At 46.6% G+C, this 21,724-nt stretch overlaps 1 protein-coding gene across 2 annotated transcripts in view; it reads left to right on the top strand.

Moving 5' to 3' along the window:
• The window catches only part of NRBP1 (nuclear receptor binding protein 1), a 36,451-nt gene that overhangs the window by 6,980 nt on the left and 7,747 nt on the right, over positions 1-21,724 (top strand). Inside the window, exons 3-8 of one of the 2 annotated variants that reach the window (XM_064146466.1) lie at positions 6,667-6,789; positions 7,328-7,429; positions 7,524-7,613; positions 8,007-8,047; positions 9,276-9,370; positions 13,146-13,169. In XM_064146466.1, the coding sequence (XP_064002536.1) occupies positions 6,667-6,789; positions 7,328-7,429; positions 7,524-7,613; positions 8,007-8,047; positions 9,276-9,370; positions 13,146-13,169 (475 nt within the window). The remainder of the gene's footprint in view (positions 1-6,666; positions 6,790-7,327; positions 7,430-7,523; positions 7,614-8,006; positions 8,048-9,275; positions 9,371-13,145; positions 13,170-21,724) is intronic. The other variant, XM_064146467.1, reaches the window with a different exon arrangement.

The following is a 21,724-nucleotide window of genomic DNA, read 5'->3' as shown; positions in this document are numbered from 1 at the left end:
AGAGCAAACTGTTGAGGGACAGAGGCACTGGGGAAGCACAACTGGCAGAACTGGGTTAGCACAGGTGGGAACACGGTGCTTTTCCAAGCATCCCATGGTATCAAGCGTGGCATGAATAGCTGTATCACGTTGTTAAGCATCAGTGCTCTGACACAATCCCATTTCCTGGGTCCTCTTGCATCCAGGGTTCTCCCTCTCTCTGCAAAATCTGCCTGCAAGACCTCTTGCCCTTACTCTGTGGCCACTCTGGCTTGAAGCTTACTGGCAGATCTGTGTGCTTGTGTGCACACCTGCACAGAAAAGAGTTTGGGAACTAATTTAACCAAAAGACAGTACAGGTGATGGTGAGCAGGCACAGGACTCGGCTAGCAACTCATTTGGGTCTTCTTTCTCCACATTTTTGGCCCTTCCCTCAACATTCCATGAATATTATGCCCAAATACTTTTGTTTGATCCCAAAATTACTCATTACTGACATCCTATTTTGAGTCATGTATTTCTCTACATGGCCTCTCCACTTGTCTCACACAATACTGCTGAATGGATTTCTCCTCTTGATTTACCTAGGTGGGGGATTCCTAATGGGGACAATGACTTAACTGCTCACCTCTGTGGCCTTGGGAGTCCTTGGCTCAGTGTTCTGTCCATCATGGATCAGGCTGGCTGGATTCCCTACTCTGTTGGGCTTGTTCTGCAGCTCTGCCTGGAGTTGGATGAACAACTCTTGCAATATAGAAGGTAGAAAAATAGGACTTACATTTTAATATCAACAGTAGCAAGAATAGAAAGAGATCCAGTCATTAAAATACTCCTCTGCCATTAAAATACTCCTGCCAGAAAATAAGCATTCATTAGTATGTGGAGTTCTCCTCTAGCTTTTTTCTGTGTGCAGGTGGCAGAACCAGAGCTTCTGATGTGAAACCAACAGATAAGAAAGTGAACAGAAGAGTAGACAAAGACTAATGTTTTGCCTTGGCATGTTCTCACAGCAGTCAGGAGTGGAGGGAGTCTGAGCCAGGTGGTGTCTTTGGATTGTGCTGTCTAGTGGTTACAAGTCAGACAGCTGGTTTAAGCTCAGCTGGCAGCCAGTTTTACTTCTGGCACATATGCTATGGTGGTCAGCTTCAGTGTGTAATTTATATATATATGTGTGTGTGTGTGTGTGTGTGAGAATCAAGTGCTTCCTCATCATTCTTTCCAGGACATGATGTTTGATGACTTCATTGGCTGCTTTCACTCTCATACTAATAGAAATGTGAAAGATTCATTTCCTATTCCTATTCTGTGTGCCATGGGTGATTTTTACAGCCCAAGTGGTGTACCAGCTTTAGTATAGTTGCAGCACTCTACCAATGTTGTTGGCATTTTCTGTTCCTTTTAGTTCATGATACTTCTAAGACAAAGTGATGTTTACTAGTTGCTGCAGGAGTTTGAAAGTCTCTCTACTGTAAAGTGAAGATAGCACAGAATTTCAGGATGGACCAGCACAAAATTAAAGTGTCATTTGTGAACCTCATGAGGTTCAACAGGCCCAAGTGCAAGGTCCTACACCTGGGTTGGAACACAATGCCTGGTATCAATGCAGGCTGATGGAGAGCAGCCCTGCAGAGAAGGAGGTGGGGATGCTGAGGGGTAAAAACAGGGTAGGAGACAGCAATGTCAACTTGCAGCCCAGAAGCAAATAGTCTCCCAGTGTGGCCATCAGACTGAGGGAGGGGATTCTGCCCATCTGCTCCGTTCTGGGCAGACATCACCAGCAGTGCTGTGTCCAGCTTTGGAGTTCACAGATTCTTAGAATGGTTTGGGTTGAAAGGGACTTTAAAGATCATCTAGTTCCAACTTGCATCCTATGGGCAGGGAAACCTTCCACCAGATCAGGTTGCTCAAGACCTCATTGAGCCTCCCCTTGAACATCTCTAGGGCAGGGGCATCCATATCCTCCATAGGCAACTTGTTCCAGTGTCTCACCACCCTTACTGTAAATAATTTCATTCTAATATCCAGTCTAAATCTCTCCTCCTCAAATTTCAGTCTGTTGTCCCTCTTCCTGCCACTACAAGCTCTTGTAAAAAGCCACAGTTCTCAGTATATGGACCTGTTAGAGTGAGATGAGAGGAGGCCACAGCAATGATCCAGGAACTGTAACCTCTCTACTATGAGCATAGGCCAAGACAGTTGGGATTGTTTAGTCTGGAGAAGAGAAGGCTCTGGGGAGACCTTCTTGAGGCCTTTCAGTACTTAAGGGGGCTTATGCAAAAGTTTAGGACAGACATTTCAGCAGGGTCTCTTGGGACAGGACAAGAAGTTACGGTCTTAAACTAAAAGAGGGGAGGTGTAGATACAAGAAGGACGTTTTTTGTGCTGAGAGTGGTGAGATGCTGCTGCAGGTTGCCTGGAGAGATGGTGGATGCCCCATCCCTGGAGACATTTCAAGTCAGGTTGGATGGGTCTCTGAGCAATCTGATCTAGTTGATGTCCCTGCTCACTGCAGAGGCTTGGTCTAGATGATCTTCAGAGGTTTCTTCTCACCCAAAGCTTTCAGTAATTTCATCAGCAGAATTCATGGGCAGCTTGTTGACTTCAGTCTGGGTCCTAAAAGACCATTGAAAATGAGGTAAGTTTAAAACAGTCTTAAATTACTTGGCAAAGCTTGCAGGAATTTAGGGCATGGTGAGGAGGGAGCCTGTGACATCTTTACCCTGTGTGGATGCCCAGCCATAAGCCTCTTCAGGGCAAGAACAGGATCTCTGTCTGGTCAAGGTACAGCGTGTCAGGCTGTGGATGGTGCTGCAGCAAGACATGGAAGGCAGCGTTCTGAATGGGCCATTTTTATTTTCTCAGCTTTGTGGAGAAATTGACATTTATGTTCTTCAACTGCTTCTCTTTACAGTAGTGGTAACTGCCTCATTGCTTCTGAACTGAAGCTGTGGAGCTTGCAGCCACCCATCACTCACTAGCAGCTGCTTGGAGGCTGTGACCCTCAGAGATGTGCTTTTGTGAGGGGGTAGAATTCATTTTGCTGAGCATGGAGAGGGATGTGGAGCACTGATTTGGCAACTTGAACAAAGGAGGAGTCTGTTGTTGTCTCCTCAGTTGTCTGCCTACATTTTTCCCCTTTTACTCTTCCGCCCAAGCTGCCGGATCTCCTCCTGAACTGAGAATTATGTTAGTGATGTCAGATGGACTTGGTGTCTTGAGTCATATCTCATGCCTTGGAATATTGCCTGTGAGTCATGGACTTAATTTACACGTGGTAAACTTGCCCGGAAATGGGAGAAGAGATGATAAATCCATAGCCACTGCTGTATCAGGGCAGGTTTTGGGTAGCTGTCAGTGCTCGAGGACCTGAATAATCCAGTAAAGCTGGAAGGTTTTTGGACAGGCAAGTGGGTCTGGGGAAGCAAGAGACTAGAGAGAGGTGTGTGGACACTGGGCATTGAGAGTCATGGATTCTGTCTTGTCCCTGCAATACCAGCACAGGCCTGACCTTCTGTTGGCTGAGGCTTGTTTAAACTCTTCTTAAGTCCAAGCCTTTTGACCTTCAGCTGTATTAATGACATTCTAACACTACTGCCATCCTTAAGATATTTCTCAGATTAAAATTTAAAGGGATAAATGTTCTGTCCTTAGCTGTCTTCATTTGATCAACTTTCTTTGATGAAATGTCACAGGCCTGTCATTTAGATATTGGTATCAGTACATTTATATGAAATCAAACTCACATGAGCCATTAAGGAGGCGTGTTAAATGTCTCCTTAAATCATATCTCAGATCTTTCATGCCTCAGTTATGCAGGAGGCAAGGGGTGAGAGAGAAAGGAGGTTGTTCACGCTAAGCTGCTTGTCTCTTGTGGTTGTTTTCCATAGCTGTGTTCTGTAGCTCAGGCTGTCTTTGTGTAATCATAGCTTATATTCTGTATTCCTACCTGTGTTGCCCCATCACATCTGGTTTTATTGTGATGATTTACTGCTTGGCTTACTAACTAATCTATTATTTCAGTTGTACTGTTCTTGTGGTCATTCATCACTCCAGTATGTCATCTGCAGTTGCAGAACCTGGTGTGTTGCTGGGCCTCTTAGGATTCTCTTGGAAGATTATAAAGAAGGCTCTGACCTATATTGGTTGGCTGTCAGTTTAAGCTGCTGGAGTAGAAGGAATAGCGCAGTGGGAAGGGATCTACAAGTATCATCTGGTCCAACTGCCTGACTACTTCAGGGCTGACCAGATTTTGGACAGTATCTGACTCACTTAAGGCATCAAGCCCCTCTACAGGAAGCCTTTTCTGGTTTCTGCACACCCTCTCAGTAAAGAAATGCTTTCTCATATCCAGTCTGAACCTCTGCTAAGATGCAGCTTTGAGCCGTTCCCAGGCATCCTATCCCTGGATCCCAGGGAGAAGAACTCAGACTCGCTGGGACCCTTACTCATGAAGCTGCAGAGAGCAGTGAGGTTGCCCCCTTCAGCCTTCATCTCTCTGTACTAGGCAAACACTGAGGCTTCAGCTACTGCTTACAAGACATTCCTTCCAGTCCCTTCACCAGCTTTGGTGACCTCCTCTTGGAGACTTTTACATCCTGCTCAAACTGTGGGACCCCACACTGCTCACAGCACGTGATGGGAGGCTGCACCAGTGCTGGATCCAGCAGAACAATCCCCTGTCCTGCCTGGCTGGTGATGCCATGTTTGATGCCCCCAGGACAGGGTTTGCCTTCTTGGTGCCAGGGCATAGTGCTGTCTCCTCTTAGCCGCTGCCCACAAGCACCCTCAGGTCCTTTCCTGCAGCGCTGCTCTGCAACCACTCCTCTCCCAGTTTGGACTCATACCTGGTGTTGCTACCTTCCAGGTGCAAAATCCAGCACTTGGACTGATCCAGCTTCATGCTGTTGATGATTCCCAGTGCTCCCATCTGTCTAGATCCCTCTGCAAGGCCTCCTGTCCCTCAGGAGAGTCAGCAGTACATCCCAGTTTAGTATCCAAGGTACATGTGCTTATAGTGCCAGCTTTTAGAGCTGACATTGTACAACAGTAGAAGTGTTACCTCAGTGGACTCCTTTCCCTGCTTTACAGTGGTTATTGAGCTGGGAAGTCATTGTGTGTTGTTTTAGGAGCTTGTGTTTAGCTGATGGTTAATGTGACCACTTAACCCAGTTCCTTCTGGAACACAGCACATTGATACAAGCTGTGGGTTTTTCATTTCAGTGTGGTCAGCTGGACACCTTGAGACCTTACTTGGTGTACCAGGGTTAAAAGCACCAGAGTCCATTGTAAACTGGTTCATTAGTTAGTAGTATGTTACTGGTAGTTAGTTCCTACAATGTAGTGTTTAATTCCTCTCCTGTTGGGGATGGAAAAATGTTTGCATCAGTGCTTATTGGCATAACTCTGTAACTGAAATTGAGTAAGTTTGATTGTGCTAAAAGTGGAAGCCAAGGGAGAAGAGATTACTGAGGAAGTCCTTGTATCAGTGAGAAGCTTTGAGCAAATGGGATGCTGAGGGGTTCCCTGGTGAGGGAAGAGAAGGTGAGGCAATATGAGTAGGAAAAGCTGTGAAACAGCCACAACTTCAAGGTGACATAAGTGGAAGAGAGTTATGGATTTGCTGGCCAAATCTTGGTGTGGACTTTTACCTCAAGGGGAGGATTGGATCACCTGAAGTGAAGTGATTTGGAGTATGTAGTCAGATGATGGTGAACGGCAGTGGTTGATGGCAAACAGTTAAAGGGTAGGTCCTGCCCTTTGTCTTCTCAAAGTACTTTGAGGTAGGAAGCCAGTTTTATCACTGCACGTTGTGTGATGCAGTAAGACTTTAGCCGTGATTGTAGCTTTGGCACACTTGTAAAACAGCCTGAAAAAGGCATTGCAAAACAGCAGGGAACTCAAGGTGGGTCAAGGAACCCATATACATCTTTAGATGCTGCTGCATGTCTGAAGAAAAACATTATTATGGTAAACTTTGCTGCTCCAAGTGTTGCTAACCTTAGATCTATGCAGGTCTTACAGCATGGAGTCCTTCCACAGTCCCAGCCGTTCTCACAGAAGGGTTTAAACTCTTTTCCTGTCAGATTCCCTTCTTTCTTTCTTTGTGGTCATTGATGTATTGTTAGGTGTGGAGCTACTTGTGCTGGGTTACCTTCTACATTTGTAAACTAAAGAAATTCTTGCAAGGGTTTAAGCTGTGTGTTCCATTCCTGTGCCTATTCCCAGCTTACAGCTTTCCCTTAGTTCCTTACTGCTTGGATCGGTTTCCTCTCTGGGGAGTTCCATGTCTCATCATCTTTCACACAACTCCCCAAGAAGTCAGAGACAACTTTCTGGAGATATTTTTATACCCCTTTTGTATGTTTGAAGGGCTTTTTTGGTGGCTAAATGAACAGCAGGTATCATAAAGCATAACAATCAAATATATTGTTGCCAAAAGGAGCTTTTACTACAGAACAGGCTTTGCAGAGAAGTTTTCCCTTAGATACGCCCAGGGCTTGCTGCTTACACATCCTACAGTGTGCTTGTGTTTGGGTTTGTCCCATTCCTGAAATATATGTGCACAGCCCTGTCCTGGAATGCTCACTTAATTAAAAGTTAATGAGTAAATTTCATATGAAGGATGCATGGTAAGGATCTGGTCTTGCTGGCTCTGAACTCAGCTCTGTGTTTATCCTTCCCATGCAGGTGAATCAGCGCAATGTTCCAGGGATTGACAGTGCCTACCTGGCCATGGACACAGAGGAGGGTGTGGAGGTTGTTTGGAATGAGGTTCAGTTTTCTGAACGGAAGAACTTTAAGCTTCAGGAAGTAAGTTGATGCATTGCCCATTGAGATGTGAGAATCAGTCAGGGTTGGAAGGGACCACAAGGACCATCTAGTTCCAACCCCCCTTGCCATGGGCAGGGATACCCTACCCTAGATCAGGCTGCCCACAGCCTCATCCAGCCTGGCCTTAAACACCTTCAGGGATGGGGCCTCAACCACTTCCCTGGGCAAATAATAATGCTTTGAATCAGGGTGGGATTGGAGATATTGGTGGTCTGATATGTGGATTATTGACTGGATTTGGAGTGCTGTGCCACGCAAATGTAGCAGCTTCAGCCTGGCTTGTGCAGAAGATGTGACAGAAAACTGCCCTTGTTCTCTTTCTGTGGGCTCTTGGGTTGAATTAGTCTTAGTGATCAAGCTAAGGTGCAATGTGGGATGAAAATTAGATGTTGTTTGTCATTAGCATAGGAGCTTGAATTGTATGGTATTGTTTAAGGGGACCAAAACCCAAGAGGAAAGTAAGGTATGGGCTGGTGTGGTCTCTGATGTAACATGTCTTTGTCTTTCTGGTGTTAAGGAAAAAGTCAAAGCAGTGTTTGACAACTTGATTCAGCTGGAACATCTGAACATTGTGAAGTTTCATAAGTACTGGGCTGATGTGAAAGAAAATAAGGCCAGGGTAAGTAAAACCACAGTCTCACTGGGGCTTTCTTGCTGTATGTTCTGCTAGTAATTAGTGAAACTGAGAGTGATGTCTCCTCCTGCCCTTCCAGGTCATCTTCATTACTGAGTACATGTCTTCAGGGAGCTTGAAGCAGTTCCTCAAGAAGACAAAGAAAAACCACAAAACGATGAATGAAAAGGTAACTCTTCTTCCTGATGAGAAGGCAGCTTGGTGGTACCAGGGCTGAAACTCCTTTTTATTGCTGTGAACTCACTGAGTTACAGGTTCTGTGCTTTTTGTTCTCAACAGTTTTGCAGCTTCATGTGTGGTGTGACAGGCAGGTTCTTCCCCTGTGTATGTACAAGAGGGAGGGAAGGTGTCTGTGCACAATGGCTTGGGAGGAGGGGAGGTGTGTTCTTGATCTGTACAAATAGGTAGAAACTAAACTGAGCATGAGGGTGCCGAACCTCTAAATTCTCACTTCTTCACATGTCCTCTGGTAAAAGCTCAGATGCCACAGGCTGTAAATCACAGAACTGTGCATTAGCTTCTCTTCCTTGACAGATTTCTTTTGCTCTCTTTGCCTCTGTAGGCTTGGAAGCGATGGTGCACCCAGATCCTCTCTGCACTCAGGTATGCGAGTTGCTGAGCTGGCAACTTCTGCTGCAGTGTAGCCTCTCTTTGCTAGAATATCATGAGGTGTAAATGTCACACTGTCATATGTTAGCAAGCTTCATGGAATGGAGCCTGGAGAGCACTTCCAGCCACCCAGCATACTTACCTCAGCCACATTGCAGCATCAATTACACTCCCAATAAGAGTTCCAGTGTTCAGATAGGCAATACTGAAGCCTCTGAGATAGAGAAACAGGTGCAACGTAGCTTTTAGATCCCAACAGTTGTGACTGGTATGAAAGCAAATATGGGAGTGAAACATCAGAGAACTCTCCAGAGCTTTCTAACCTGGGTCTAGCCATGGCCAAGAGGATGTTATGAAGAAACCAAATTCCACATGAGAGTAGTGAGGAAAATCTTAGTCTTGACAGGCTGCAGTGGATTAAGTACTGTGGTGTGATATTATTGGAAGTGCTTGTGGATCTGCATGTTACTTGGTGATGGAGATCTTCTGCAGCCCAGTTGAATAGAATGTGAGGTTTTCATTTTGGTTTTAAAGACTCTTCCTTGCCTGAGCCACAGCTGGTGCGTAGCAAACATCAGAATTGTAAGAGCAACAATCCAGGTGTCAGAGCACAGCTTCCTCTTCACAGAGAAAATTCTGTGGTCATTTCACTTGATAAGCTGCTGCTGAATATCTGAAGTTCTAATGAGGTTTTGATAGGTGACAGTCCTTATTTTAACATAAAACCAAGCAGAATGAGGTACAAAACCAGCCTTAAATATACCTGGGACCCAAGGACTGGAAAGCTGTATTGTGCCTGCTGGATAATGTGACCAGTGACATTTGTACAGCCCAAAGTACCCTTCTGATGCTCTGTAAGTAGGACCAGGATAAGGCTCTGATAGTTTTGGTATAGAATTTGAACCCTTTTTGCACCCATCTAATGTGGTGAGGTAGTTTCTTCACCCCTGGTACCCTGAGTTTCTTGGGAACTGCTCAGAGAAAGCTTTCTTATCTCCCATTTTTCTTATTTCACATTCTAGAGATTGTTCATTAGAGACAATTGCTTAATTTCCATGATTTTCTCCTCACCTAGAGGCTTAATAGGACCTCCCTGCTATTGTAAACCCTTGGGATCTGCCCTCTGCCCTCCTGCTATTTTCTGATGAAAGAGAGTGAAAGGATGAAGGGAGGGATTCCTACCTCTGCACCTTTTGACCAGTGCTCTGTTCTGAATCTGCAGCTACCTCCACTCCTGTGATCCCCCAATCATCCATGGTAACCTGACCTGTGACACCATCTTCATTCAGCACAATGGACTGATCAAAATTGGATCAGGTAAGGCTTGGGAGAGGTGACCCTTCCCTACCAGACAAGCTGCCCAAACAACAAAAGGCATCTCATCCTTTCAGTTATCTGTCATGGCAGGCATGTATGTGCACACGTTCCTACACATCCACATCAGTTGTGCCAGAGATTGGTAGCAGAATTCTCTGTTGGTTGGACCACCTTTCAGGTGCAGGGAGAACTGATACTGGATGCTGTTTTCCTTTGTTAGCCCCTGCCTCAGTTTATCTCATGGGACTGACTGAGAAATGCTGCTGAAACTTCCAAGTTCTGTGTTCATGTTACATCTATTTTATGTTGACACATGGCGTTCTTTTCCCACTCTGGTGAGGCTTTGAGAGCTGTGTCCACTCAGCCCACACAAGTGCTTCTTGTATCAACCAGCATTTGTAATCAAGCTGATGGGCCCTGATACAACAAGCTGCTTATCTTTGTGTCCTCTTCTACCATCTCTCATTTTGTCGTGGACTTCAGGATGTTGGTTTGCCTTGGGTCTGTTTGGCAAAGACCACACAGGCAGCCACTCTGGATGGAAATGTTGTGTTTCATGGGTAAGGAGTGATCTGGCAGTGCAGTGCAGTGCCTCCTCACATACTCTGTTTCACCTTTGCTCTAAAGGTTTCTTCTCTGCAGCCAGAGTGCATCATACTATGCCTTGACAGAACCTTTGTGACAGCTTTGCTCTGTCATTCAACTTTTGCAAGTATTCTCCAATCTGAGGAGTGAACACTTACTCTCTTGTAGGTTTTTAAAGTCTCTGTGAATTCTGGGTTAGATGCTGACAGTGTGCAGGAAATGATGCTCTGCTTTGTCATCTAAAAAGAGCCTCTCTTCATGAACTGCAGACTGTGGCTTTTCCTTCCATCAGAGACCTCCTGTACTGTTTCTTTGGTTCAGAACTGGTCTCTGTTCGCTGTACAAACCTCTGATACATTTGTGTACCTAGGGAGACCAGGTCAGAGCAGGGAACACTCAGTTCTCTGTCTGCCTGTCAGCTGGGTGAGTGGCTTTTCATACAGGGTAATGACATCATGGGGTTTGCTTTATCTTTCCCTGTCTTTGTCCAGGTGAGAGAAGTTTCCACAAGTTGTGTACATCTGATACCTGTGTGCTGGCAAACACAGCTGCTCCCTGGCTTTCAGTTTAGGCCCATTATGTGGACTTAAGTACATAAGAGTACTGTTCTAGTTCAGTTTAAAGTGTTTCATATCTGCAGGCTTTCTGGTCAGTAGCCAGCACTTTGTAAAACAGATCACCTGAAGCTGCTATCTGGAGCCATGGTTCTGTAGATCAGCCAATGTAATTCTCTCAAGAGCATTCAGACTCCCAGCAGTGCCCTTCAGAGGCTGTCAGAAGGAAGGCAGCTCTTTAACTGTGGGTCATAAAGTTTCCTCCACAGAGTTACATCTTTGCCTGTGCCCTCTAGTTCGCGGAGCTTTGCTTCTGTTAGATGTGGTGGGAGGGAGTGGGACGGTTAACTGAAGTGGAGCTGTGTTCCAAGGGTAGCAGTGTCTGTGCTCCAACAGCTGTATCCTTACACTGAGAGCGTAGCTGTGCAGGAGCAGTGCTTAACTGCAGTTGTTCATATGCTAACTTTATCTGCTCCACAGCTGTAGGCTGCTTTGCTTGCACCCTCTGTTCAGAAGTGAAGTGACTTAACTGGGAGATTCTGGTCTTTCTTAAACAGAAAGGGAGTGAGTGGATGTGTAGTCAGCCGAAGAATCCCCCATATGTTAAAACTGTGGATCCAGTACAGGCTGGAATGAAAGTTGCCCATGTTGCAGAACATATTCTCATTCCTGCAATGCTCACACAGCCAGGATAGTCAGAGCTGCTGGCTGATATTGGAGCTCGAACTTCTCTGGTGCTGCTGACTCTGCAGCAGCCAGCCAGGCTGTCTTCGTGTTGAGGCCGCGGAGCGGTAGTCGCTTTGGGGTCACTGGTAATGTTAGGCCTGTGTTATTGCTCCATGCAGTTATTCTTGCAGCCAGCTGGTATCTGAAAGCTTTCATGTTTGCTTCAGTGCAGTAGGGCAGTGATTCTCATGGATTTATGGGGAGCAGTGATTTGGTGTGCATCAGTCTCCCCTTTGATACGGTCTCTAGCACCATTCTGGGCTACCATCCTGGGAGCCTCTCTTCTCTCTCCTTTAAGGAAAAGGGGCTGCTTGCTAAATGTGAGGCAAAAATCTGGTGAAGGGAAGCTTCTGGTGTGTTCTGCAGAACACCCTTATGCCTGCTGGGAGAGGAGTTACCTCTCCTGTGCCTGTGGCTTGTGTTACACAGAAATGGCTGGTGCTTGTTGCTGTAATGCCTGGTTAGGTGCAGGAGCAGCCCTTCTGCTTGTCACCGCTTGCTGCCACTTCGGATTGCAGAAGCACACATGCTAGCAGGGCTCACCACTGTTTCTTTTGTTCTGCATGTAATCAGTCCATCTAGAGCCACCTGTGCAGGAAGAAAGGCGATTGGCTTTGCAGTAGCGTGTTGCTGTGACTAGTGCATTGAGTTTTGGGAATAGGGGTGAAGTCTTCACATGCTGGAAGTATCTGGAGGAAAAAAGGCAGTGGGAAAGAGGGGGAATAGTTCTCATACTGCTTAAGTGCAAAAGCCACCCATAATCCATTCATTTACTCACCTTTTTATTTTTCAGTGCCATAAAGTGCAGGGTGAGTAGGTTTCAGAAGGAAGTGTCAAGCTTTGGGGAAGACGTGATGAAGATAGGAAAAAACAGTTCTGGAACTGGTGTTCCCAGGGTGGAACGTTGCAGTTGCTTTCTGGAGTTGTGGTCAGATGAAAACCTTCCTTATGAGAGGCCCAGCTTTCTGATGCACACTTCCACAGGGTTTACATGCAGCACTAGGTTGCATCTGTGCATATCTGTGTTGTGCTGTGAAGGGAGTGTGTTGCAAGATGTTTTACTGTTGAAGGTCCTCAAAGTGTGTTTGTTGCTTGCTCGTGTTCAGCAATGATGGGAGATGTTTCTTGTGATTCGCAGAACGAGGCACAGCTGGAAAGAGATGCTGGGTTTGAATTAAAAATCCTTTGGGAATTTAAATTTTTGGAGTGCCCTAACAGAACGGAGGCCTCAGACTGGAGCATAACTGCTTCTGGTGCCCCTGAGACATGGCAACTTGCTGGCATGTGCTGAATGAGGCCTGTAGTAGAGTATGGTGAGGAAGTTCAGTGTTGTGCTGGTGTATTTCCAAATGGTGCTTCCAGGCAGTCTGGGCATATGCTCACCTTGGACATACCTACCCTCCAGGATTTGTTAAATGTTTAATTGCTGTCTGTCCAGGGCCTCTCTTCAGTTCCCAGCCAAGGTCCCAGGGAGCTGAATCTCATCGGTATTAACTCTGCTATTAAATACTTGAAGTATGGGTTCTGCTGCTGAAATCCATATCCAGGAGAAGCTGCTAGGAGGTAGAGAAAGATGGTTGTCTGCCGAAGGGGGTACTAACAGGCTGTAAAGCACTCTCAGAACGAGCAGAATTTCCATGTTAGCCTCAGTGGACCATGATCTCCTCCTTGGTCTGAGGTGTGTAGTCTCCCTTGCCCAGTCTGGTTCTCAAATAGAAATCCTGATGTTCCTTATGTAAACGTGTCATAGGAAGGTGGCTGGAGGCAGGGCCAGGTGCTCAGCCTTGTCTATGTTGTGCCATGATTCTGACCTAGCTGTCTGTATGGATGTGAAGTGCTTGCTGTTTCATCAACTCATTGACTTCTATCTCGTTTTACTTCCCGCTTACGGGCTGCTCTGTTACCAACAGTCTTTCATAGGATATTTGCTAATGGTGAGCAAACTTCTCCGCTCCTGTGACGTGACTGCCACTCTCTATGTAACGTACCTGCCTCTCTCTGTGTGTATATATATATACTTATATATATATGCCTGTGTGTGTCTGTACTGGTAGCACACACAGCCCTACACACTCTGGTGATCTCTGCGGCGTTCCCTTGCTATAAGGCTGGTCCATAAAACTGTTGGGTTCAAGCACATCCTGCTTTGAGACCTGGTGTTTCTCTGCTGGGATGCTGTGCCCTGTGCTCCCAGCCAAAGCCTTACAGAGAGGGAGCGCTGCCCTTTGTGAAGTCTCCTGGTCCTTAGCTCTCTTCCTTTCCCTGTTCTCGGTGTGTGCTAGTCCCTGGACCCTCGTGCATGCCGGCTCCCGCATGTCGAGCCAAGTGGATGCGTTGTTCCGAGCTCTTCCCAGCTGAACGTTCCACGTACATTAGGCTCTTCCCTGCTACTGCTCTGCTAGCCTGGGCTGGGCATCAGACCTGGACTAGCCGTTGCTTTCTGCTTGGCTGTCCATTTGCTTGCTGTAGTTCTAACTCCGTAGATGTTTTGTTTTCAAGATGAACGTTTCGGTGAACAGGTCTGGCTCCTGGTGGCCAGAGAGATGTCCTGCCCAAATGAGTCCCTGGTTGTGAAGTAAGCTTTGCTCTTTGTTTCCCCAGACAAAGGTCTGGGTTTGGGGAGAACTGTGCATCTGAGGGAGTTGGGCTGATGGGGTATAGAGAATCATAGAATCACAGAATTCCACAGAATGATCCTTGAGATCCCTTCCATCTCATCCAACCTTTGAGTAAAGCCCAGTCTGGATAAGAGGGTCCAGCACTCTGTGCAGCTGAACCTTAGCAGTGCTGAGGAAGAAGGCTTGGAGTGCTGCAGTTTGTAACCCTGTAAACAGAGCACTGCATTTACATTTAGCATAATTATTTCACTGTCAGAGTTGTTCTCAATGGTTATAATTTGTTTCTACTGAGTTGGGAACCTACCCACTGTCAAATGGAAGTGATGAGAAGAATGCTGTGCTGCCTCAGCATTTGCAGGAGGAGGGTATGTGCTGCTCTGCATCATCAGCAGAGTAGAGGCTCTTAGATAAATTTGGGATCTTCTGTCGCTCAGGAGGAAGCTGCTGCAGTCAGGGCTCATGGGATTAGGAGAACAGGTTTCCTTGGGGATGTTTACAGTGCAGTGGGAGCTGGGCAAACCAAGCTGCCTTTGTGGGGTGGGAGAGGTAAGGAGGTACACTAGCAGTCAAACTGGTCCAGAAATAGTCCACAGAGTGGGAATGTGGCTGAGTCTGGACTTCAACATGGGTTCAGCCATGCTGGTGGCAATAAGGCTTAAAGAGTAGCAGGCTGTTTCTCAGGAATCAAATAATTTCTGCGAGCAGAATCTTTTGGCCCTTATTCTAGCATGGCAAGAAGGGCCTCAGCCAAGTGGTCTCCGGGCTTGAGAAGGTGATGTAGTGTTTCATGTGTGCTAAGGCAACATCAGATGGCCTTGAGGTATCAGCTTCCTTGGCTGCTTTCTTGATAATTTAACAGTACTGTGGTATTGCTATGTACTGTTCATGTGAGGGCTGGAATTTGCTTTATCCTTGGATCTTGAGCAGTGATTTGGGTTTGAAAACACTAAATATAGGGTATAAGCCTCCTGATTGGCTTCAGCATTGAGTTAATAAGGCTGCGAGTGACACACTTTCATAACTGATCTTATTTTAGTCTTCATTTCACTCTCTTGAATTTTGCTACCTGATATTTAAAGACTTGTGCTGAGTCTTGCAGCTGTAACAGGCATCTGAGACACTTCACAGGTGATGCAGAAACAAAACAGAGGTTCTTGGGAGATCTTGGATCATTTTTAAATAGAACCAAGTGTGGTTTAGAGAAAACAAAAAACAATTGAGAGCTGAAATCAGTCAGCATAGGAAAAAACTGTCATAACAATGGAAGATATTTCTGCCCATGTCAGCATTCATCTAGGAGGATTTAACATGAATTTGTGTAGTTTAGCTGCTCCTAGCCATCCAGTTTGTTTGGAGTCAAGCATGTCCTCTGCAAGCCAGACATTTTCAGTTGCTTCCCACCTTGGCAAAAGGAAGGCACACTTCCACAAGCAGAACATGTCTGTCTTTGCCTTTTGGTGCTGTTGGGAAGGAGGTCAATGGCTTTGAGTGGAACTGGTTTTGCCCAGGATGCTTCAGATGGTCCAAAGTGGTTGTACTTAGATGAAAGTTTTTTCAAGGCTTTGTTTCACTTTGGTCTGCACCATCATTGAGAGTGGTGTAAAAGGCTGTCCTACAGCGAAGATTCTTCACATGTGGCTTGTTCTTGAGAAACTCTTGTTGAAAAACCTGGGTGGGGTAGCATGAGTTTGATGTTGAATTGCGATAAGCTGACGGACACCTCATGATCCAGCTGCTGTTAAGATTGCTAGAGTAATCAAGATGATTTCCAGAGACCTGCCTTGATGTCATAGATAAGCACACATCTTAAGGCAGGAGGAGTCATAGCTGAGTAAGAATCAGTGGGCTTCTGATTGCTGTGGTCAGCTTTTGAAATGGCAGTTAGTGCCTGACCAGACATTTGTGTGTTACGATTTAGTGTGTACCTCCGAGGGAGAGTGTTGGGGTTTGCAAAGTCAGATTTAGTTGTAAGAATCGGTGTCTTTGGGCTTGCTGGAGTCACCAAGTGGAATGAATGTGTAACAGATGTACCCTCTGCTATGTCATGGTGGTAACAAACCCATATTTATTTTGCAGAAGGTTTAAAAGCTGTCTATTGCTTCCTGTGCTTGCCTTGTTCAGTGTACCTTCTTTGGCTGCTGCAAGTCTTGGTTCATGAGAACCCCAGGAAACAAGGATCTTCTAGACTGGTTGTCATTTTCAGTTATGTAAGATCTCCTGCAAAGGTTGTGTTTCCCACTTTTATGCTCAAAGTGATGAGAACTTGCTTTTTCTGTGGTCAGATTAGTTCTTTTGGTGTTACATTGAAGGCATCTGCTGCTTCAGCTTTGCTGGGTGGTGCTTTGTTCTGCCTTAAAGTGGGTTTCCAGGATGTGTAAGAGATCTCGTTGTCATTCTGGTCTTCATGGACCTTTTTTAGTACACTTGTGTACATCCACTCCTTTTGGGGTCCTTCCATTGAAGGCATGTGGAACGTGGGCATTGTAGAAGTCTTTTTCATGCCAGTTCATGAAAAATCACTGGAATACAAGCTTAGCAAGTATTTACATCCTTCTGTGCATGCTCAGGGGTCACCTTCTGGACAGCAGCTCTGCAGATGAGAACCTTGTGTTCCTGGAAGACAGCAAGCTGATGATGAGCCAGCAACCCACCCTGACAGCCTCTTTGGCTGTGCTGGCAAGAGCATTGCAGGCAGGTCGAGGGGAGCAATCCTTCCTCTCTCTTTAGCACTGGTGAGACAGCATCTAAAGTGCTGTGTCTAGGTCTGAGGTCCACGTTACAAGAAAGATGTACACCTGCTGGAGCAAGTCCTGCATAGGGACATAAAGACAATTGAAGGACTGGAGTATCTGTCCATGTGAGGAGAGGCTGAAAGAACTGAATGTATTTGGCCTGAAGAGGAAAGGACTCAGAGGGGTCAATTCAATCTGTATAAACAGTTGATGAAGAGGGAGTCAGTCTCTTCTTGTAGTGCCCACTGACAGAGCAGGAGGTGATGGGAAGAAATTGAAATACCCAAAGTTCCATCTAACACAAGGAATACCTTTTTCTTACTGTGAGGGTAGCCAGACACTGGAACAGGTTGCCCAGTGAGGCTCTGGAATCATTCTCCCTGGAGATACTCAAAAGTGAGCCACACAGAGTTCTAGAGTACCTGTTCCAGCTGACCTGCGTGAGCAGGGGTCTTCAGCTCTATTCTCAAGAGGTTCCTTCCAACTGAGACAATTTTGTGATGTAGGCCTTGAGGTGTGTTTGCTTGAGGTGTGTTTTCTGTTTATTACATCTCCCAAGATTCTTTGTGCAGCTTCCCTCTGACATGTCATGAAACAGTAAAAGCAGAGATGTGAAGTCTGAAACGCAGCAAAGGTAAACCTGAAATGCTGAAACTTGTGGACCCTGATTGCATTTTAATCAGGTGTGCATTTTTACTGTTTCAGTCCAATTTTTGGTGGGTAGAGCTGCTCAGAACATAGAATTTCTGTAGTCATGTTGCTGAGACCTCAGTTTTTCAGCATAAGTCATTCTTCTAGGAGTAAGTGATTATCACAGAGGAGCTTTCCTGTGCATGTCTTCTGACTACATGTAATTCTTGCACTGTGCTGAGGCTGCTGCAGTTGAGTTGTGGAAGAACTGAGAAAGAACATCCATCCTTTGTCTTTCTGTGTTGCAGCCTGCTGATGCACTCTGGCACCTGCATTCCTCAAGTCTAGAACTTGTGTTTTGAGCAGACTTCTGATCTCCCTGCACACTTTGTTTGGAATGAAGCTGTTTATATAATCAACTCTCACAGATAAAGTCTTAATAAGCTCCTAAGTCCCTGCTTGACAGCCTGCCTGCAGCCAGGATTGACAAGTACTTACCTTACAGGTCCTCCTCATCTCTTCTTGGCTATGCTCTTCTAGCTCCCACTTTCCACTTCTGTGTAATGGACATGGTCAAACACATCAACTCAAAACTCTCAATGCTTTTTATGCTTAACTTAAAAATATCATCTGCTGCTTCACAAGAAATCTGACACAGCAGGATCATTTTCCTTCCCATTGCTCCTTTCTGTGCCTTATTTACATGAGGCAGCAACATGCCCTTGCCACAAAGGTAACTAATGATGTCCTGTGCTGTGCTAGGCAAAATACTGTCAGCAAGTCAAGGGAGGGGATCCTTCCCCTTTGCTCAGGACTGGTAAGATCACCCCAGAAGTGCTGTGTCCAGTGCTGAGCTCCCTAGTACAGGAGGGACAGGGTTGCACTGGAGAGAGTCCAGTGAGAGGCCACCAAGAAGCTTAAGGATCTGGAATATCGCTGCTGTGGGGAGAGACTGGGGGAGCTGGGACTACTCAGCCTGGAGCAGAGACGGTTCAGGGAGGTTTAATCAGTGTCTGCAAATATCTGCAGGGTGCTGAGAGGATGGAGCATGGAGCCAGGCTCTTCCAGTGGTGCCCTGTGCTGGGACTAGAGGCTATGAGCACAAACCAGACCCTGGGAAGGCCCCTCTAAACATCAAAAAATGTTGTTTCAGTATGAGTGTGACATGGGCACAGGTTGCCCTGGGAGGTGATGGAGTCTCCATCTTTGGAGCTACTCAAAAACCTCATAGTCATGGTCCTGGGTGACTCTGGGGATTGGACAAGGTGGAGCCCAGAGATGGCTTCCAGCATGAAGCATCCCATGATTTTTATGGTTCTATGTTACTTTCTGTGGAGAAAGCACCACCTCTGTCAGAGGACATGAATGTCACCTCTGTTGCAAGTGTCAGTGGTTCTGCCTCAGCAGTGCTTGCCCTGACTAGAGCCTGGGCACCGCTGTAAGCAGAGGTTGGTTGTGCTGCTTGGAGGTGATGCTAGTGGCTGCAGTGAGGGGAAGCATGGGTGTAAGCAGCTGAGAGGCTGCTGTCTGGTGGTGGGAACTGGGTGTAGGGAGCTTCTCGTGTGCTGAACCTGTTTGTCCCTTCATCTCATTAGACACTCAGCTATTAAAAATGATAAATTCCTCTTGCTTCTGGTGACTCAGTGCTGCACATAACTTTGCAAATATTGCTGATGGTTCCTGATGCAGGTCTGCCAGGCTGTAGGGTGGTTGTGTGCGGAAATCTGCCAAGTCTTTTCCTGGCTGACTCAGTGTTTAACAGCTGTATGCTGCTCTTTGCTTCCAGTAGCTTCCAAGTTGATGGTTTTCTAGGTCTGTTCTCACTAATAAAAATGTGTTTGTGAACTTTGTGTGCAGATGAAGTCAGCTATGAAATGTCTTTGGTTTGTGCAGTCTCACTACTTATGCATTAGTGAAAATGCCTTGAGCATAATGGTACAGAGGATGATGTGGCCTCACACCTGCCCTGGCCCTGTGGCCATCCTTTTATGGTTGCAAGCAGCCAGCCTCGTGTTTAGCCTTGCAGAGGGACATTGCCAGGCTGGATGGGTGGGCAGAGGCCAGTGGGATGAGATTTAACAAGGCCAAATGCAGGGTTCTACACTCTGGCCACAACAACCCCAAGCAGCGCTACAGGCTGGGTACAGAGTGGCTGGAGAGCAGCCAGGCAGAGAGGGACCTGGGGGTGCTGGTAGATAGTAGCTGAAGATGAGCCAGCAGTGTGCCCAGGTGGCCAAGAGAGCCAGTGGCATCCTGGCCTGGATCAGGGACAGTGTGGCCAGTAGGACAATGGAGGTTATTCTGCCCCTGGACTCAGCACTGCTCAGGCCACACCTTGAATGCTGTGTCCAGTTCTGAGCTCCTGAATTCAAGAGAGATGTTGAGGTGCTGGAAGGTGTCCAGAGAAGGGCAACGAAGCTGGTGAGGGGCCTGGAGCACAGCCCTGTGAGGAGAGGCTGAGGGAGCTGGGGGTGTACAGCCTGGAGAAGAGGAGGCTCAGGGGTGACCTCATTGCTGTCTACAACTCCCTGAAGGGAGGCTGTAGCCTGGTTGGAGTTGGTCTCTACTGCCAGGCAAGCAGCAACAGATCAAGGGGACACAGTCTCAAGTTGTGCTGGGGGAGGTCTGTGCTGGATGTTAGTAGGAAGTTGTTGGCAGAGAGAGTGATTGGCATTGGAATGGGCTGCCCAGGGAGGTGGTGGAGGCACCGTCCCTGGAGGTGTTCAAGCAAAGCCTGGCTGAGGCACTTAGTGCCATGGTCTGGTTGAATGGCTAGGGCTGGGTGCTAGGTTGGACTGGATGATCTTGGAGGTCTTTTCCAATCTGGTTGATTCTATGAAGTCCAGCAAGCTCTGCATGTTTTAGTAATGCTGATTGTTTCTCTTTGTGCTGTGGTTGTCAGATTGAGTTCAGCTTTATAAAGGCAAGGTGCTTGTCCTACCTTCTGCTGTACTTCATGTCTCTTCCTATCATCTGCCCTGCACAGACACCATATTTGACTGAATCCTTTTCTGAAATTCATCTTTGCTGTGCTTATTCCCCCCAAGACACACCTGGTGCTACATCTGTCTGTCCCTTGCTGTTGTCTTCTCTGTGGCTGAGGAAGGCATGCTCCTTGTTAATGCTGGTGACCTGGCTCTCCTTTTTGACCTGCATTGTAAAGCAGCTGTCCTTGACCTTCATGCATCTGATTTTTCAGAGTTAAGACTCATGACAGGATGTAGTAGTGGATGGCAGGCAGGAAGTGTGTGAGAATCAGAGTTTATGTCAGGAGTACCTTAAAGCAAGTTTTCTTACCTTATGCAGGTGAGAGTTTGTCTTAAAATGTCATTTGTGCGAAGCTCCTCTCCAGCCTCTCTGCTCAGTGACCTGTGCACCCATAGATCAGGCATCCACACTGGGCTGCTCTGTAGGGAAAGACAAATTAACAGGAATTCTCTGTTGCAAATGTCTGAGAACCTCCTTAGAAGGCTCAGAATGAGAAGCTGTGCTGAACAAATCTTGAGGAATTAACCCTGTTTGCTGTATCAGGCCCTGGCTGGAACAGGGCTGCCCCATTGCAGGGTTTTGAGGTGCCTCAGGTGCTGATCTCCTTAATGTCAAGGTTTTTAACAGAGCCATAGGGGATAGGTGATGTGGAGGTAGGCCAGGATATCCTCCAGAAGCACAGAGAGGACATCAGAGAACTGGACAGATTCCAGTTTTAAGTCAGTAGTGCAAAATGCCAAGCTGCACAGAAGCTCACCGTTCAGGAACTGAGGAGAATCTGGTGTCTAGAGGAGGGGGATCTGTTCAGGGCAGGAATTTGATACAGTTCCTTGTGTGCACTATTAAGATCCATTGCAGCTGAGTCCTCAGTAGAGATGTGATTGTGCATGGCCCTGGCCATAGCTGATCTTGAGCCATCTTTGTCACTGGGAAAACACAGAGCAGTGCTGAAGAGGAGGACAAAGGATTCATCTTACTTTGCTTGGATCTGTGGAGCTATAGGACTTGGGGTCTGTAAGAAGGAAGTCACTAGAGGGGAAGCAATCTGACTGGACTTCCAAGAGAAGAGCCAGCACAAGAACAAAAAGCTGTCAACTACTCATGGATGGTTGGCTGCAAAAGTAGACACTGGACATTGGAGTGAGCTCCATTTCTAGTGCTTGAATAGGATCATGTGATTTGGTATGTACCTCACAGCAAAGCTGGGCTGAGTTACCAAGGAAGGTCCTTGTCTGATTGGAGCCCAAAGAACAACTCTCCTTTGAGGCTGGGAACTACTTCTCATTCAACTGTGGTGTGTCCTGACCTGTTGCAGGAACACCTGGAAAATCACAAGTGGTTTGGTAGGAGCCCTGTAAGTTCACACTGTGGCAAGTGTAGACCAGGACCAATGGGAATTGTTCAAAAGGGGGCAAAGTGGGAGATGGGCTGGAGACTGTGGGACTGGGCAAGTTCAAGGGTGGAAGTAGAGCTTCAGATGTGGTGTTTACTTTATGCTCCCTATTGGACTCAGTGTTTCTA

This window comes from Pogoniulus pusillus, chromosome 7 (assembly GCF_015220805.1).
Source record: "Pogoniulus pusillus isolate bPogPus1 chromosome 7, bPogPus1.pri, whole genome shotgun sequence".
NCBI classification, from domain to species: Eukaryota; Metazoa; Chordata; class Aves; order Piciformes; family Lybiidae; genus Pogoniulus; species Pogoniulus pusillus.
Note: the sequence above shows the minus strand (reverse complement) of the source record. Positions and strands in the feature narration are given on the sequence as shown.